This window comes from Tubulanus polymorphus, chromosome 8, assembly GCF_964204645.1.
Source record: "Tubulanus polymorphus chromosome 8, tnTubPoly1.2, whole genome shotgun sequence".
Lineage (NCBI taxonomy): Eukaryota > Metazoa > Nemertea > Palaeonemertea > Tubulaniformes > Tubulanidae > Tubulanus > Tubulanus polymorphus.
In genome coordinates this window covers 14,920,953-14,940,390 of record NC_134032.1, presented here as the reverse complement: position 1 = coordinate 14,940,390, position 19,438 = coordinate 14,920,953, and the positions used below count along the sequence as shown (strand labels likewise).

The 19,438-nt window shown below is 43.2% G+C and overlaps 1 protein-coding gene across 1 annotated transcript; it reads right to left on the bottom strand.

Annotated features, from left to right (window-relative positions):
• Positions 1-347: 347 nt before the first annotated feature.
• LOC141910404 (uncharacterized) lies at positions 348-19,083 on the bottom strand. Its single transcript, XM_074801142.1, has 17 exons — positions 18,962-19,083; positions 18,166-18,461; positions 17,126-17,470; positions 16,475-16,620; positions 15,427-15,718; positions 13,709-15,099; positions 12,744-12,865; positions 12,595-12,665; positions 11,189-11,350; positions 10,263-10,424; positions 9,443-9,608; positions 7,920-8,076; positions 7,447-7,801; positions 6,667-7,004; positions 6,402-6,585; positions 6,063-6,152; positions 348-5,963 (listed from the first exon to the last, which is right to left on the bottom strand). The coding sequence occupies exons 2-17, from the start codon at positions 18,454-18,456 to the stop codon at positions 1,173-1,175; spliced, it is 9,063 nt and encodes a 3,020-aa protein (XP_074657243.1). The 5' UTR covers positions 18,457-18,461; positions 18,962-19,083; the 3' UTR covers positions 348-1,172.
• Positions 19,084-19,438: the final 355 nt, after the last annotated feature.

The following is a 19,438-nucleotide window of genomic DNA, read 5'->3' as shown; positions in this document are numbered from 1 at the left end:
TCACGGATTGATATCCCAACATCTCTAGACGATCTGAACTAAATTTCTCAAGTGGCCACTCCCCCTTTTCCTCTGACCCTGGATCCACTCCTGTGCATTACAAGATAATTCAAGACCATTCATTTTCATATAGGTGGTGGGCCAAAAGAGTAGGACACTCACGGCCTCTCGATCCGACCATCGTTGTGCCTGTGGGCTGAAGAACCACAGCAAAAAAGAAACTGTCTCACCGAGAATCCAGATCTTGTTGGGAATGGGGTGCTCACAGAAACCAACTATTTCAATGACGGAAATTAACAGATATTTTCTTATGAGAATGTTATAACTAAAATGATTTTATTTCTGTACAAGAAAAAATCAACAAATATTTTTGTGTCATCATTAATATCATCATTTTCATCATCATCATCACATACAAATCACCCTTTTAACAAAAACCTAGCAGGTATTTTCATTACCGAATACCAACTCGGTATAAATATAGAGATCGGCGGCCATTTTTTCTATTTGGCTTCAATGACCTCAAATCTAACAATTACTACATCTTTTTCTGTACCGATCAATAATCTTGCATTAAACGTCTTCATAATTCAATTGCCTTGAAAAATATTCGCACGAACAGAACGGAAACATTAGAAACAGAAACAGAAACAGAAGCTCAATTTCGCTTTTGAACAAACTACTTAACAAAAGTTGAGACATGTTACATGTCCCTAATTACGCAGACTTGTTATCGGATGTGCCTTATAACATACATCCAGACATGTTACATGTTACTGTAACATGTTGTATATATCTATCATATATATCTATACATGTATAAATCAATACTGATGCTGGTGCTTAACGCGGCTAAGGCGTCTTAAATCATTAAACTATTTCACAATGAATAAAAACTATGCGAAGGTTCAACCCTCGGTAGTCAGAAGCAACGTAGAAACGCCCTGTTGTCAGTGGCAATGTGGGAACACTCTGTTGTCAGTAGCAACGTAGGAACGCTCTGTTGTCGCTAGCAACGTAGGAACACTTTGTTGTTGGTAGCAACGCGGGAACACTCAGTTGTCGGTAGCAACGTAAAAACGCTCTGTTGTCGCTCGCAACGTAGGAACGCTTTGTAGTCGGTAGCACAGTATGAAAAATAAATGCTCCTTTTAATTGAGATACATCAAGAATCACCGTCGGCCATATTGATACCGACCTCGACCATAAGGTGGCGCCCTCGCATTCGGTCGATGATCTCTGTTGTAATTCGGTGTGTTCATAATGTGACCACCGCGAATGCCACCTGATGGTGGTCCTCGCATGAACGGTCTACCGTAACCCGGTCGATGCTGCTGCAGTCGGGGTGGAGGCGGGCGGTCGTTATAACAACGCGAGTAACCGCGGTTTCCGAGATCCGGTTCGGGAAGCGGTCGATCGCGGGGAATATAGACGTCACGTTCGAGATGTCTCGTCGTCATCGGCGGCTCACGCAGTGCGACGCGGTGATGATGATTCATTGTTGGAGGAGGAGGCGGTAACGGTAGTAACGGTCGATTACGAGGTTGACGGACAGACGGAGGTTGACGAACAGACGGAGGCTGACGGACAGACGGAGGCTGACGGGCAGCAGACGGATGAGGAAGATGTCTACGTCTGCTGTAGTACTCCGGTGGAGGACGAGACATTAATTCTAACTGATGATTGGCGCCGTGACCTGGACGACTAGCGGCGCCACCTGGTTTCACCGGTAACGGCACATGCAATAAAGTCGGATACCGACTCTCGTTGCCGTGATGAGGATGATGAGAATGATGAAACGTTCCGGCGACAAATTCTTCTCGCGATGTGGCAACAATAGATTTATCGCGCAGTAACCACGGCGATGATGTAACGGTATCGTCCGGAGCATTCCGTCCCTCCTCTTTCGCCGCCTCCTTTTCTTTATCTTCACTCTCATCCTCTTCTTCCTCGTACTGTCCTAAAGCCTCGGCCCATTCATCATCTCCGCCCCACTGAGTCCGACGTCCTTCTTTCCTCCTCACTCTCGACGTTTCCTCTTCATTTTCCCCTTCATCGTCGTAAATCTCATCTTCATCTCTCAATTCTCCTTCTTCGTAATCGTCGTCGTCGACGACGCATTTTATTTCCTCCTCCTCCTTCATCTCCTCTTCATTTTCGCTCCAATCGTCGTCCAAAACCAAATCGTCGATAATCGCATGTTCGTCGGTTGATTGTTGTATCTCCGTAGCGATGGTAACATCGGCCTGTTGCGTCTGGTATTGGTTATGAACATCAGGAATGGAGCCGGTGGTTGTTGTATGAACAGATACGTTTGGATCTGGGAAATCCCCCACAGCTTTCAGAGCACGGAAATCCTCTCCAGTACTCTGAGCAAGGAAATTCCCTACAGTTTTCGGAGTGGGGGAAACCTCCGCGCTTTTCAGAGTGGGGAAATCCCCTGCAGCATTCAGAGTGGGGAAATCCCCAACAGTTTTCGGTGAGGGGAAATCCTCTGCAGTATTCAGAATGGGCAAATCCCCAACAGTTTTCGGCGAGGGGAAATCCTCTGCAGGACTGAGGACAGGGAAATCCCCTACATTTTTTGGAGCGGAGAAATCCCCTGCAGGACTGAGGGGGGGGAAATCCCCTACAGATTTCAGAGCGAGGAAATCCCCTGCATTACTCAGGGCGGGGAAATCCACAACAGTTTTCGGAGCGGGGAAACCCCCCTGAGTACTACAACTCAATGACGATTCCATTTGAGAAGTTTTGAATATTTTCGAGACCGTTTCTAAAAGTCGATTCGTTTCTTGTTTTTTAAGCAGATTTTGAATCGCGTTCAAATTGAGTCCTTGACCTTCGACGCATGGGTTACTAACGACGGTTGGAACGGTAACCGGGTGAACAGCGGACGCGCTGTCGTAAATGGGCACACCATTGTTGAGCGCAGCACTACTATTATCGAGCACACTGTCAGTTCGCGCATTGATGCCCGGTGTGCCATGAATTGGTACACATCCGATCACGGCACTACTAGGCACACTGTTTGTTAACACACTGTTAGCGGGCACACCGAGCACACTGTTACACGCAGATTCACACGGTGACCGGTCATCGCGATTGTTGCTACGCGCAACATTCGCGGTTACGGCAGACGGAGAATTCGCCGTTGCCGTCGACGACGATAGTTTCTCGCGTTGTAAAATGGCCGCTTGTTGTTGAACTTTCTGCGTGAGTTCGATGAGCAGACGTTGTTTACTGGCCGTGTCGTAGCTCCATCCTAATCGCTTCAACAATCGCGCTGTCATCTCCGCCGGGTTGTTGCTCTTAGCGACCTCGTCGATCATCGACGACACCTCCGCGTCGGAGATGTGATTCTCGTTTAGTTTTGTTTCCATGGTAACGGCGTGCGGAGAAGGACTGGTCGCGTCGCTCGGCGAGTGATGAGACGTAGGGGTAGTATTAGACGATCGTCCCCCCGACCAGCTCGTAAACGGTGATGGCTGACCTATAGGGGGCGACGGTGTATACGAGTGATTAAACGACGGAGGAATCGGAAATGTCTCATTCTTCCTCTCCTCCTCTCTCTCATCATTCTTTGGTGCGATACTCTTGTATAAACTACCGAAGCTGTAACTGTCGTATGTAGTGAATCGTTTTTCAGTTGGAACACCAGGTGGCGCCGGGCGTTCCGGATTCCACAATGCAGACGACTGTTGCCGATAACGATTATAGAATGGATCTTTGTACGGCGACGAATTATCCTTGGTTTCCGTGGTAACGACCTGCGTTGTAGGCTCATCGTTTAACTCATTATCGGTTTCCTCGCTGTTCGTTTCCATGGAAACAATGGGCTCGTCCATGAAATTTTCGATCTCAGGTGAACTGAGAATATCATCCGTTTCCATGTCGACGTGTTCCGTGTTGTCATGGAGACCGATTCTAATACCGATCAGAGCAGCAGGAGGCATCGGAGGTGGTGCCACCTGAGGGAATAAGGATATAGGTTTTAGCGGTGGCATACCCTCGCAGGTATCAACAGGTTGAATGTCGTGAAGGCTGGTTTCATTTAGCGCCTTGTCCGTAGCAGAATCTACCTGCCGTGTATCAGTAAGTTGCTCCTGATGAGTATCAACTGTTTCTTCCCAAGACTCTTGCATGGTATCAAGAGAGGTATCTTCCTGCTGGCAAGTATCAACATGGGTATCTTGCTGTGGGGTATCTTGCTGTGGGGTGTCATGCTGTGGGGTATCTTGCTGTGGGGTGTCATGCTGTGGGGTATCTTGCTGAGGGGTATCGCGACACTCCTGTGAGGTATCAAGTGGAGTTCCTCGCTGAAGGGTACCGGGATCCTCATCTCTCCGGGTATCGGATGACTCCTCCGGAGGTATATCAGTAGGCTCCTGCGGAGGTATGCTGGGCTCAGAAGTAGTTTCGTTAAATGAGACAGAAGATGGCGCTAGTGAAGTACGTCGTATGGTTGGTATTCCAGCAGCGGTGAGTACGTCTGCCGGTATTCCTGCCACGTCTGCTGGTATTCCTGCTAGGCCTGCAGGAGTGGACTTCGCGCTCCTCTTCACTGATTCCGGTTTATACATTTCCTCTAACAAATCCCAATGATTGATTTCATCTTCTTTATTCTCCTCATCATCATTATCATCGTCATCGGACACTTTTTCCTCCTCGTCATTTCTATCGCGAGACTCTGATTGTTTACGAGCTTTGCGTATTCTATTTTTTTCCTCAGGCGTGTACGCTTCGTCCAACATCGTCCAAACAGCTTCATCTTCGTTATCATCATCTACATCGTCGACCGTAGACTTTTCGTCGTCGACGGTCGCATTTTCCTCATCGCCCGTGGATTTTTCATCTTCACCGGCGAGTTTTTCCTCTTCCGTTGTGGTCGGAGCGGTCGTCGTCTTGCTATACGTATCCTCCAACAAATCCCAGGCAGACGGACTTTCATCATTCGCCACCTCTTCGACCTTTTTGATTTCATCATCGCCGCGCGATTTTGGATCTTCCGTTTCCTCCTCAGCTTCATCCTTATTTTTTGCTACGCCTTCTTCCAATGGCATAAATTCTTCATCGATCGGCTCAATCGTCGCCGTGGTAACCGGAGCCGCGGCGGCTATATTACTGGCCGTTGCCACTGACAACAAATTATTCAAAGTAGCCGAGACGACCGCAGTTTGCGAGACAGTATTTTTACCGTGATTGAGAATGTTTGTTAATTTCGAGACTAGATCGGCGGTTGCTGCCGGTCCGCGATTACGCTCGTCGGTTAGTTCGCGTTGAACGCCGCCACCGCTACTAGGGGGCGCCGGTGTTTTGGTTTCGACGTCGGGCGGAGGGATAACGAGAGCGCGTGGAGGCGAATACACGTCACCGACCTCCTGACTGGGCGAGTACGCGTCGCTTTCACCGGACGCCGGAATCTCCGGACTCACAGACGGAACTTTACGCGTTTTAGTGTATTTCCTCCGATGTTTTTGTTTTCTCCGATGCGTCGACGACGGTAGTCTCGGAGGCGTCGTCACTGACGACCATTCGACCGGCGGCGGAACATCGACGATTAAATCGTCCTCTTCTTCGTCCGAAACACGTCTCCGTTTCGTGATCGTGATCCATTTTTTCACCGCTTCCAATTTCGTCTGTTTTTCCGCGGCGGTGATGACGACCGTCGTCGGCGGAGCGGTCGCGGATGGCGTCGTTGCCGTGGCGACCTCCTGACGTTGGCGTATGACGATTCCGATGATCATGTGCGGGCGTATTTCGGCGACGCCCGGACCGTCGAACGGTAATAACACGCCCGGGATACGACAATGAGCCGATAACGGTACGAGGTACATGTCTTTGATAAATCTGGCGTTGTTACCGACGACGCCGCAACGGTTACGATTGTATAAATACGTGTACAGCTGATTGTAACCTTCTTTCTCTTCTTCGGACGACGGCTGGAAACGCAACACGAGGATATCCTAGAAAAATATCGCAACAATTCAGAATTTTAGATATCGAATCGTTTATAATCGATCAACAATGAAAGGTTCGTGTCGTTAGTAACGCTGATTGCTTACCTTGTTGCCGGCCATGCGACATTTAGAGATATACTCGTACATATTATTAGGAGGAATACGACCGCAGAGGTTAATAGTTTGCGGCAGATTCTGTAACACGAAAAAAAAATACAGGTTTATACGAGGACTGAATTACTTCAATACAGTTTCAAATGGATTCAAAAATGATGATTTAGGTCGACTGCAAGTCCTTTCTGGTCCTACTAAGACCTTATATATTATATATCGTATTCATAAACAACTCTATGGCGAAATGAATAACTTTAAAAGTTTCAAAAATATTATATTATTATCATCATAATTATTATAATTATTATACTGAATTATTCGATTACTTACGTTAATGAGACATTCAGTATTTCCCGATATTCTAAACGCAGTTGACACAAAGCGACTCAAATCCTGCATGAATATAAATCCTTTCCAGATGGGTTGTTCGATCGCGGGTTCCGTCTGCTCATCGGGCGTCTGCTCCAACTCACCAGCAGCAGACGTCGCTTCGCACTCCAGCGGAGGAGGAGACCTGCACACACGGAGAATATCAATACGTTACAAGCTATACAGTTCAAATGAGCGGATCAGTAACCATGGAGATTAAACTTACAGCATTGTTGAACTGACTAACGGAGATTCCTGCATCGGCGGCTCCATCTTTTGTTGCGTTAAATCGGCGCTGCTGCTCGGATAATCGCTCTCCGATTCGTCGACGATTCCGAGATTCTCCGTCGACGAAACTTTCGCTCGTTTCGCGTTCGACGCATTGTTGTCTTCGTCGTCGTTGTCGTGACTACGAGATTTCTTCCTACCAGTGGTGGCGCCGGTAGTTCCCGTGCAGATGTGACAGTTTAAATCGAACGCATGTTCTCGATGTTGAGACGTCGTGTCGACGATTAATGTTCCGAGTACGTCTGCTGCCGGATTAAACGTCTGCTCGCGGAGATGCTAAAAATAGAAACAAATGAATAATTATCACTCAGAGTCCTCTATTGGCTACCAGCAGAGTTCCTCAGAGCCCTCTATTGGCTACCAGAGAGTTCCTCAGATCCCTCTATCGGCTACCAGAGAGTTCCTCAGAGCCCTCTATTGGCTAACAGCACAGTTCCTCAGATCCCTCTATCGGCTACCAGAGAGTTCCTCAGATCCCTCTATCAGCTACCAGAGAGTTCCTCAGATCCCTCTATCGGCTACCAGAGAGTTCCTCAGAGCCCTCTATTGGCTACCAGCACAGTTCTTTTGAGACTTCTAATAGCCTCAGAGCCATCAAATAGCCTGAAATAGTCTTTCAGCACCCTCTTTAGTGATAGGGGGTTAGAGGAATCAAGATGGCCGGATTACTGAGGAACTGATAGGGGGTTAGAGGAATCAAGATGGCCGGATTACTGACCTCCATTCGTTGTGTTTCTCTCGGTATTACGGCCAGCGTTGGTTTTTTATCGCCGTTTGACTTTGAATTGGTCGCCGTCACCGTCGCCTTCTCGCCCCACAGCGCTAACTCGCGAGACATCAATATCTCGGGCGTCATGGCGACCAAACGAGGTGGACGTATCATCCCTTTCAGTATACGTCGGAACAGTCCGTGGTTATTCGGATCTCGTACGGCTATCACTAAATTACGGAATTTCGATAGGTATTTATGATTCGTGTGCTGGTTGCATTGTTTAAACATTTCCTCCTCGATTGTTGTAACGGTTTTCTTCACGTCGCCGTGGTTACAAATTTCGTCGTCCGCTTCGTCGACCCTGAGAGAAATGAAAAAAATACGAACCATTTTTATTTCGTTTTTTTTTAATTTTTCTTTTTTTTTAAATTTTTCTTTTGTTTTGTTTTTTTTTAACGGAACACGGAGAAATTGTTTACCGTTTTTCGAGGATTTGACGGAGAATTTTTCGAACGTTCGCGCGATTCGGGTCCATCTGATCCGGCTGTTGATTGCTCGACTGCGACGAAGATTTCGTAGACGCCCCCTGGTGACGTGGATCTTTATTATTACCGCCGCGGGACGGTTCGTCTTTTTCTTGAGAAAGAAACAAAAACATAATCAAATTCAGGGTTTTTGAATATTCAAAGATATTTCCTTATTGTTATCTTCGCAATAGTGTTCAGGGGCCAGTTCCATAATCAAGACTTAAGTCCAAAAGTGGTCTTAAATCTTAAGACCGGTCTGAAGTTGTTAGATTGGCTATAGAACTAAGTTGGTCTTAAACTGGTCCTAAGTCTAAGCCATGACTATGCAACCGGCCCCAGGGGCTGCAGTTGCTCAAAGATTGGTTTAAGTTAACCAGTTGGATAGTTGGCATAGTGACAGTTGAAAGTTCATACACAATGTTTCGATCTCACACTAGAGATCATCATCAGGGGTCAGTTGCTCAAAAGTTGGTTAAAGATAACCGGTGGATAAATACCATAGTAACAATGAAATTTCAATTGTCACCATATCAACTATCCACTGGTTAACCAACTTTTCAGCAACCGGCCCCAGGGGCCAGTTTCACGAAAAAGTTTAACTCAAATTTTTTGATTAATTGCCATTGGTTACTTCATGTTTTCAATGAGGACAACAATTCAAACTTAACTGTTTTAAGCTTACACTTTTTCGTGAAACTGGGCCCAGGTGACACTTTATATCTGTTTTCCACGTTTAAGTGTACAGGTTATTTTCTACTACCAATAATAATACTTTACGAAATACAATCAAAACGATAACATTACTGTTATAAGACAAAGACCGAGATTTAGCATTAAATTCAGCACGTCTAAATTGAAATACTCAACTGTACTGTCATAGAAGGGGATAACACTTAATATAGGGCCTTACACAGCCATTACAGGTTCACATAAGTGTTGGGCAAAGGCGCGACAATGTTTAAACTAGCATGACAAAACGATGAATTCAATCGCTATGAATGTATTGTAGCAGTCAGTAGACCGATACTAAGGCTAAAAAATTTATACCTTGTTTCACTACAATACAAAGACAGAGTATTGGCGGCACAATACACATATACACTAACGAATACGTGTCAACTAAAGTGAAGTCAAAGTCCGTTATAACTCTGCCATCCTCCACTGCCACTTTTCAAACGCCAACATTTTTCAGAGAACGAATCTCAATGCTCAATCCAATTCAAATTCAATGGAAATATCAACCGTTATAACAGAAAATCTGTTAAACAAGATAATTCAAATTCAACTCGTTATGACAGAAAATTCGTAACATGAAGCCGTGTTTTTTCATTCGTCCCAACTCTGGCGTTACAATGGACTTTTCCACTGTAATCAATCTGAAAACCAGCATCCAGTTCAAAGTCGGGTTTTCTATTGGTCTCAATCGTGGCGTTATAACGGACTCGAACTGTACTTTAAAATACACAGTAACTTACTGGATGATGTGGACTGTTTTTTTGGGCGTAACACTTCGTAAGTCGGGTGTTTTTCGAGCCATATTTTCAGCGTTCCGACGGTCGGGGCGTTCGGTCCGGTTAATAGTTTACCGGTACTACGCTCCATTACTACAACTCGTTCCATATGATGAGGCAAACTCTTCACCTACACGTATAAGAGAGACATATATCAGAGAGCTGTTAGTTTGTTTATTGAAGAGAAGAGAGAGGTAAAGAGAGTGGAGAGAGAGTTTAGGAAAGAGGAGACAGAGGTAAGGAGAGAGGTGAGATAGGGAGCAGAGAGAGAGGAGAGGTAGGAGAGAGTTAAGAAGAGTGGAGAGAGAGTTAAGGAGAGAGGAGAGAGAGGAAAGGAGAGAGGAGAGGAGAGAGAGTTAAGGAGAGAGGAGAGAGAGTTAAGGAGAGAGGAGAGAGAGTTAAGGAGAGAGGAGAGAGAGGAAAGGAGAGAGGAGAGAGAGGCAAGGAGAGAGGAGAGAGAGGCAAGGAGAGAGGAGAGATAGGCAAGGAGAGAGGTGAGATAGGGAGGAAACTACAGAGAGAGAGAGGAAACTACAGAGAGAGAAAGGAGAGGGAGAAAGGAGAGGAGAGGGAGAGAGAAATAGGGAAAGGAGAGGGAAAGAGCAGGAGACAGAGCGAGGGAGGAAACTACTGAGGGTGAGGGAGAAAGCAGAGAGGGAGAGATGAGAGAGTTAGGGAGAGGGGAGGGAGAAGGAGTTAGGTAGAGAGGGAACAAGAGAGATGAGAGACAAGAGAGGAGAGGGAGCAAAAGGGAAGGGATAGAGAAAGGATGGTTAAAACTTACCCCTGTAACTTTAGCTTTCTCTTTAGCGAGCATCGATAATGATTCAATAGCGTGTTTATTAATACACTCAGCATTACAGTAAATACAACCAGGATCCAACGGTTTCTGACATTTAGACGCGATACATTTATTCTCGAGAGGAACGGAAACTTTCTGTGAACTCTGTGAAATATCAATACATGTCGATTACGTTAAAACTCAAAATCAGGGTAATCCTAAATTACCTTATATTTCCCAGTACTCTTGAGCAAAGATTCCCTGATTAAATTATAAGATATCCTCAGAGAGGGCTGTTTCTTATCAAGAGGTTCATTGTGTCATCTCATCAGCAAGAACAACACACCAAAAATTCAATTCCCTGATTAAATTATAAGATATCCTCAGTGAGGGCTGTTTCTTATCAAGAGGTTTCTTGTGTCACTCGTCACCAGCAAAAACAAGAAGACACCAAAAATTCAAATTCCTTGATTGAATTATGAGATATCTTCAATGAGGACTGTTTCTTATCAAAAGGTTCCTGGTGTCACTTGTCACCAGCAAGAACAACTAGACACCAAAAATTCAAATTCCCTGATCAAATTATAAGATATCCTCAGTGAGGACTGTTTCTTATCAAGAGGTTCCTTGTGTCACTCGTCACCAGCAAGAACAACTAGACACCAAAAATTCAAATTCCCAAAAATTATAAGATATCTTCAATGAGGACTGTTTCCTATCAAGAGGTTCCTTGTGTCATTCATTAGAACAACTAGGCACCAAAAATTCAAATTCCAAAAGTTTTCCCTGATTTTCAAGAAAATCCAAATATTCCTGACATGTAAAAAACCCTGCGTGTTTTTGGAAGACTGGCGACTTTCTTCAAATTGTCTAGAATTTAAAGAAAACGCAACAAACGAAATCGTTTCGAGTATTTGATTCTTACTGACCCTGAAAACTTGAAGTTTGCGTTTATTTCTTCGAGGTTTCGACGCGGCCGTTTTAACTCGTATTTCACCGTAGACGGTGCTCTCATCGGACGGAGAGCCGGCGCCCCCGCTGTCCGAATTCTGTCGATTCGTCGCCGACTTGAAAAACTTCAACGATTTTATCTACGAAAATACAACGACAACAACGATTTAGAACGCAGTTCCATCCACCAGGGCGCGCCACTTTCATCCCATATGCAAAATTCATTAAAAAAGGCTTAGATGTATATAGATCCCTCCAATAATTAGTATGTTGTAAATGGTGTATATATTGTTAATAACTTTGTTATATTTTATCAAAACAAGTTTATACTTTCTGTTAATTGTAAATATTGTATACTTTGTATAAGTCTCCCTCCATGTTCCATAGAGAAATGGTTGGAGTGTAAATAAAATCCTAATCCTAATCCTAATCCTTACTAATCTCTGGGGCTGGTTGCACAATCGTGACTTAAGTCCAAAAGTGGTCTTAAATCTTAAGACTGGTCTTAAGTTGTTAGATTGGTTATAGAACTAAAATGAGCTTAGACTGGTCTTAAGTTGTTAGATTGGTTATAGAACTAGAATGAGTTTAGACTGGTCTTAAGTTGTTAGATCGGCTATAGAACCAAAATGAGCTTAGACTGGTCTTAAGTTGTTAGATTGGCTATAGAACCAAAATGAGCTTAGACTGGTCTTAAGTTGTTAGATTGGTTATAGAACCAAAATGAGTTTAGACTGGTCCAAAGTTGTTAGATTGGTTATAGAACTAAAATGAGTTTAGACTGGTCTTAAGTTGTTAGATTGGTTATAGAACTAAAATGAGCTTAGACTGGTCTTAAGTTGTTAGATTGGCTATAGAACCAAAATGAGCTTAGACTGGTCTTAAGTTGTTAGATTGGCTATAGAACCAAAATGAGCTTAGACTGGTCTTAAGTTGTTAGATTGGTTATAGAACCAAAATGAGTTTAGACTGGTCCAAAGTTGTTAGATTGGTTATAGAACTAAAATGAGTTTAGACTGGTCTTAAGTTGTTAGATTGGTTATAGAACTAAAATGAGTTTAGACTGGTCTTAAGTTGTTAGATTGGTTATAGAACCAAAATGAGTTTAGACTGGTCCAAAGTTGTTAGATTGGTTATAGAACTAAAATGAGTTTAGACTGGTCTTAAGTTATTAGATCGGTTATAGAACTAAAATGAGCTTAGACTGGTCTTAAGTTGTTAGATTGGTTATAGAACCAAAATGAACTTAGACTGGTCTTAAATCTAAGTCATGACTATGCAACCGGCTCCTGAATTTTCCCCGATTTATCTGACTAAATCTGCAGGATTTAGATGAATTTTCGTTACTGCCGGAACTGAATCGTTTGATAATTAAATCTCTTACGCGTTCCGTGAATTTCTGCATCTGCTCCGTTTTACGTTGCTTCTGTTCTTCGTTATTTTTACGTTCTTTGTCTGAAACAGGAAAATCGATATCAAAACCGGTTGCCGATCGACAACGACAACAATGCCTAGAATGGTTGCTACGCTCACCGACGCAGACGGGACAGATCCACTCTTCGTTGTTGGCGTCCATCGCCTGTCCACGTTTTTTGCTGATGTTCACGCATTTCGCGTGGTACCAAAAATCACACCGGTCGCAACAGATCATAAACCTAAATGAATCGGATATATCGAAATTACACATACCATATATCAACATTACCCTAGATATATCGAAATTACACATGTCATATATCAAAATTACCAGATATATCAGATATATTGAAATTACACCTGTCATATATCAAAATTAGCCAATATATCAGATATATTGAAATTACACATGTCATATATCAAAATTACCCGATATATCAGATATATTGAAATTACACATGTCATATATCAAAATTACCCGATATATCAGATATATTGAAATTACACATGTCATATATCAAAATTACCAGATATATCAGATATATTGAAATTACACCTGTCATATATCAAAATTAGCCAATATATCAGATATATTGAAATTACACATGTCATATATCAAAATTACCCGATATATCAGATATATTGAAATTACACATGTCATATATCAAAATTACTCCTAAATATAGCAGATACACCTATCTGATATATCAATATTACCTATCAGATATATTGAACTTACACGAATCAGATATATCAAAATTTACCCCCCCCCAATATATCGGATATATCGAAATCACACATACCATATATCAAAATTACCCTAGATATATCGGATATACTGAAATTCCCCCTTTTAAAAGGTATTTGGCAATATTTTCATATTCAAAGCCTGAAACATCCTCCCTCCGAAGAGATTTGAATTTGATGCCATCGTGAGACTCGACCTCAGCTGTGTAATGATGCTATCAGGTGTTCGAGTCCCTGATGAGGTAAGATGAACGCTAAACTCTGATATCTATGCATTCGATATTGATAATTTTCAATTTTAAAATATCAGATATATCTGAGATAGTACGACGTACTTGTTATTATGAGGCTGGTTACAGATACACCATAATTTCGTCGGATCGTCATCTTCAGTTTCATCTACATCCGCCTCATCGTATACCTCATCCTCGTCGCCGCCGCCATTGTTCTCGCCGGCAACGACGAAATGGTTGCCCCCGGTTATGACCGGTTGAACGGACGTGGAACTGATTTCGCTTGATTCTTGTTTAACGTCGGGTTTTTGTAGCGTCTGCGACGAGGAGGACGAGGAGGGAAGCGAGGAGGTTTTCTCTTTTAAATCCGTATTTTTCGAATGTTTATTTGTTCGAGATTTCGACGACGACGACGATGACGTGTCGTTCGACGATTTCCGATTTTTCGTCGTTGCCGAGGAATGTTTTTTATCGCGTTCATCGCCATGACGACTATGACTCGACGAGTCTTTACGACGCGACGAATTATCCGATTTCGATTTCGTCGTCGACGACGACGACCTCGACGAACTTCCTCTGTCTTTATCGCGTTTACTCAACGACGAACTACTTTTATAGCTACTACGACTAGCTCCCCCTGGTGTCGAATTGTTCAATTTAATTGTACATTTTAAACTATCCGAAGATTTGGAATCTTTTGAAGCGAGAACGACACTAGCAGACGGACTAATGTCACCGGGAGCAGACGCCTTTTTACCGCCTTCGACAACAGACGGTTTCTCGTAATCCGACGGTCTGATTTTGCAGCGACCCTCACTATCAGACGGTTTCTCATAATCCGACGATCTGATTTTGCAGCGACCCTCGCCGTCGGACGGTTTCTCGTAATCCGATGATGTGATTTTGTAGCGACCCCGGGTCGATTGTTCGTCCAGTTTTTTCAAACAGACTTTAACGTGTTTTAACTGAATGAGTTTAACAAGTTTCGGCGGGCCGCCGTTACTATCGGCGACGGTCATGTCGCGTACGACGAAGTTCTGTTTTCCCGATTCGTTTTTGACGATGATCTCCGACACGTGATCGCGTCCTCCGCTCGTCGCCGTGACGACGTCAGCAGTTTTTTTAATATCACTATTGACGGAGGAATCCGTAATTATTTTTTTCGAACTTTCGATCGCGTTATCCAAATTTTTGTCCTCGTGAGGAATTTCCGTTTTCGATTGTTGTAACTCGTTGAATATATTTTTCGTATCCGACGGCGACGGATGTTTTTTCTCTTTTTTCCGTTGTTCGAATTCAGCTATTTTCTTGCGAGCGTGTTGCGGTTTTTTCTCGTGAGGCTGCAACGGTTTTTTCTCGCCTTTTTCCGGCAGTTTTTTATTGCCGTGTCCCGGCCCGCTGTGGTGGCGTCTCTGTTGGTCGCGGTCGACGTCGTCGCGGTTACCACTGGACGGCATTATTTTTCGTCCTTTTCGCGGTTCGTCGCCTTTTTCCTAGAAACAGATAAGAAACGCATGATTCAGAACCATAAACCTAATTGAACCGACCCCATTATAGAACGAATACCAAATTTGAAGAATATCGCTTGTAATTTGAAGTGAGGGAAAAAGTGCACGAGGCGCCCAGGACCCAGTTCCACAGTTCTGAGTTAAGATTTAACTCGGAGTTAACTAATTGAAAATGAACTAATTTAACTCAGAGTTAATTCTAACTCACAATTGTGGAACCGGGTCCTGAGTAATATATACCCGGCGCGTTGGTAATGAATCTGGAATATCCGGAATTTCCATTCAAGAAAAATCGTGGATCGAAATAATTACCTTTTTCCCGGAACCTTTTCCTTTTTTCGCGGCTGATTTTCCGCTCGGTCGATTAACGGCAGACGGAAGCGTTTTAACCGGCGACGACGACGAAGGTGTTAATTTACGAGGAGATAATTTCGCTTCTATTTTCACCCCTCCTTCTCCTTCTGTATTTCCTCCTTCTCCCGCTACTTCTTCCTCCTCTTTTTGTCTCATCGCCTCCAAAGCCTCACGTTCTTCGCGAAGATTTTCCTGACGGATTTTCTCCGCCAGGTCGCGTTGTTGCTGCTCGATTACACGAGTCGATCGCCTGAGCAAGAAAATATTTTACAATTATTTTAAAGTCTGCTTCTATTTTAAAAAAAATCATCTTAACTCCAGAGTTACCCCAAGAATACTCGCGACTCAGTTCTACAATTACTCCAAGAATACTCGCGACTCAGTTCTACAATTACCCCAAGAATACTCGGGACTCAGTTCTACAATTACCCCAAGAATACTCGGGACTCAGTTCTACAATTACCCCAAGAATACTCGGGACTCAGTTCTACAATTACCCCAAGAATACTCGGGACTCAGTTCTACAATTACCCCAAGAACACTCGGGACTCAGTTCTACAATTACCCCAAGAATACTCGGGACACAGTTCTACAATTACCCCAAGAATACTCGCGACTCAGTTCTACAATTACCCCAAGAATACTCGCGACTCAGTTCTACAATTACCCCAAGAATACTCAGGACACAGTTCTACAATTAACCCAAGAATACTCGCGACTCAGTTCTACAATTAACCCAAGAATACTCGCGACTCAGTTCTACAATTAACCCAAGAATACTTGGGACTCAGTTCTACAATTAACCCAAGAATACTCGCGACTCAGTTCTACAATTACCCCAAGAATACGCAGGACTCAGTTCTACAATTACCCCAAGAATACTCGGGACTCAGTTGTACAATTACCCCAAGAATACTCGGGACTCAGTTGTACAATTACCCCAAGAATACTCGGGACTCAGTTCTACACCGAGTGATGAGATGATAAGCCGCATAATTATCTTTACCTTCGCGGCGAAATGTTGAATTTCTTCTCGAGATCGTTCGGCGCGTCATCATCGTTTTCATTCTCGTTCTTCTTTTCGACTTCGTTTTCTTCCTCTTTCATCTCGAACGATGAGGCCAAGTCGTTGAATTCATCCTGAATCGAATCCTGAAGTAACGAAAATCGATTATTATTTCAATTTAATTTTCGAGCTTCAAACAGAAAGAATATTCTACAAAAAGCAGATCAAAATTTTCTGAAACCGAAAGAGAGAGGCGCCACTTTCCACCCGTCTTCAAGTCACCTGAGTTTTCCCTGATTTACCCATGGTATAAAATGTTAAATTCCCCGAGTGAATCAAGAGAAATTTCTAGGGTTAAAATCTAACAAGTCGTTCATTTTTCATCAAATCACTAATTAAAAAAAAAAAAAACACGATCAACAGCATATTATCTGAATTCCCCGAGATTTTTGTTTTTTTTTAGTAAAATTTGTCGAATTGCCCATAATTTTCCATGAAATTTTCTGATTCGCCCCAAGTATTCCAGGTCAGTGGCGCCACCTTGTGCAAACAAAACTTAGCAAAATTTCACATATGTTTTTGGCGTAAATTTCGCACATTTTTCACACCACAACATTCGTCAGAAATCGCTGAAATTCATCGCCGACTTACGTTTAAAATCAAACTCGCGTTTTGCATCGTCGACGAATCGAGAATCTTATCGAGACTGTTTACGTCCGACGAGCTGTTGCCGATGGCGACGGTTTCCGGTACGTTATCGAGGGAATGCTCGGCTAACAGTTCGTTCAGACTGTATTCTATCGACTTATCGACGGCCGCCTGGTACGGTTCATGCACGTCAGAGAGGCCGCCCGCAGGAGGATACGTTGTTCCGGCGCTACCGCCGAATGTATCCGGTTCCGGGATTTGTAATAATTTACGCGCTTCGTCCGAACACAGAAACGTGTCTAAATGTTTTAAATCATCTTCACTCATTCCTGCAAATGCATTCTTCATCTGAAATATAAGAAAACGTATTCCGTCTATATCGCTTCTCTAGAACACTAACTGCAACCAAATGGATTTGGTTTTCTGGAGCTGGGTGGTCTTGAGGAGTTTTTGTGGAGTTTTTCTGGAACAGGTGGCTTGACTTTTCTGAAGTGTTTTGATTTTATATTTTCTAAAGCCAAGTTGTTGTTGTTTTCTGGAGCCATTTCTTTTGAGTATTTTGGAGCTATGGTTTTGAGTTTTCTGGCGCAGATTTTTGAGTTTTCTGGAGCCAAGTGCTTTGAATTGTGTGAAACAGGTGGTTGGAGTTTTCTGGAGCAAGTGGTCCGAGGTTTTTGGAGTGGTTTTGGGTTTTCTGGAGCAGAGTTTTGAGATTTTTGGAGCCAAGTGTTTTGAGTTTTCTGGAACAGGTGGGCTGAGGCAAGTGGTTGGATTTTTCTGGGGCAAGTGGTTTGGGTAAGGATAGGGCTTTTGTGCAGAGATTTAAATTACCTAAGCTGCCACTAAATTTAGAGTGTTAATTCGAAAAATAATCACTGAAAATTGTTGTCTATTCATCTAGTCGTTTAATTGAGGAAGTTGGTGAAATGGATTAAATTTCTGGGTAAGATTACCAGTGGACTGGTATCACTTGAACCATTCCAACCCCTGAGTTCCCTAACCCCCCCTCTCCCTGGAGAAAATAAGTAAATCATCAAACTTACATCAACGTCGATACTGTCCAGATTCCAGTCCGGCAAAGCAGACGGAGCGCTCTGACTTGTTTCACCGAATAAATCACCCGATAATTTATTCTCTAAATCCACTCCTAAAATACCGGCATCTTCCGTCGCGAGAGGTATTCCTAATTCACCGGTCTCCGGCGTAAGACTCATTCCCGGACACGCAATATCCATTGTCGCTACGGACGTCGTCACCGTATCGATAACCGTCGCCGGGGGAGACGGCTGCGTCGTCGAGGAAACCAGATTACAACAATCGTCCGAAGAAGACATTTTATCTGAAATCGAAACGCGTTTGAATTTAAGGCAAATAAAATTGAAACGTTTCACTTTGAATTTTTTCAAGGCCCAAGGGGAAAAAATGGATCTTTGTTGAACAAGTTCGTGAAAAATGTAAATAGAGCCTGTATATGTTTTTCAAGACAGGACCCAGGAACCCCCTCCCTACCAAAACCCAATAGCCCCTTACCCCCTTACCGAACCAACACTTCTATCTACTGACACCTCGGCTGACAAGCATTCTTCAACCCTCTCTCTACAATGGTTCCTCCTCTTCTCATTCAGGACCCCTCCCCTCAAAAAGCCCACACAATGATAATGGTTGCATTGCTGTTATCTGAACCTACATTAATTCATGTTTATTTTCAGGTTAAGAAGAGAGGGAGAAATGAAGAATGACATGACTGGAGTCTGAGACTGAGAGGAGGGGAATGGCGGATGATGACGGACCGTGCTGCGAAGCCCCGAAATTATGAATATCGAGCTAAAAAATATTCACCTCTTTAATCCGTTAATCCTCATTCAGATAATCCTCTGACGATTAAACGCAATGTCATCATTTTACAGGGTCAATTATTAGTAAATATTCGTTGGCAAAGTTTGTGGAAATTTCCGTGCATATACCATCACGAATTTACAAGATACGTGGCGCTACCTATAGTCGCTTACATCACTTCCGGGTTTAGCAATAAAGTTAACTTGAATTTGACTTTGAAGCTAATAATACATTTGATTTGAATTTATTTCAATTCAAGTTTATTTTATTCTGCAAATTTCGTATCTATAAAGTGTATGGATTGAAAATATTTCTCGAGGATAAATGCCATAAATATTCTTATTTCCATGTAACCAAAGGCTGTTTTATCTGCTTTAGATATTGTACAACTTAGTTAGTTATAAAATAATAAATATCGGTATAGGGCGATACATAGTGCAACCGGTCGCTGCTGATTACCAACGAGTCTTCACTCATAGT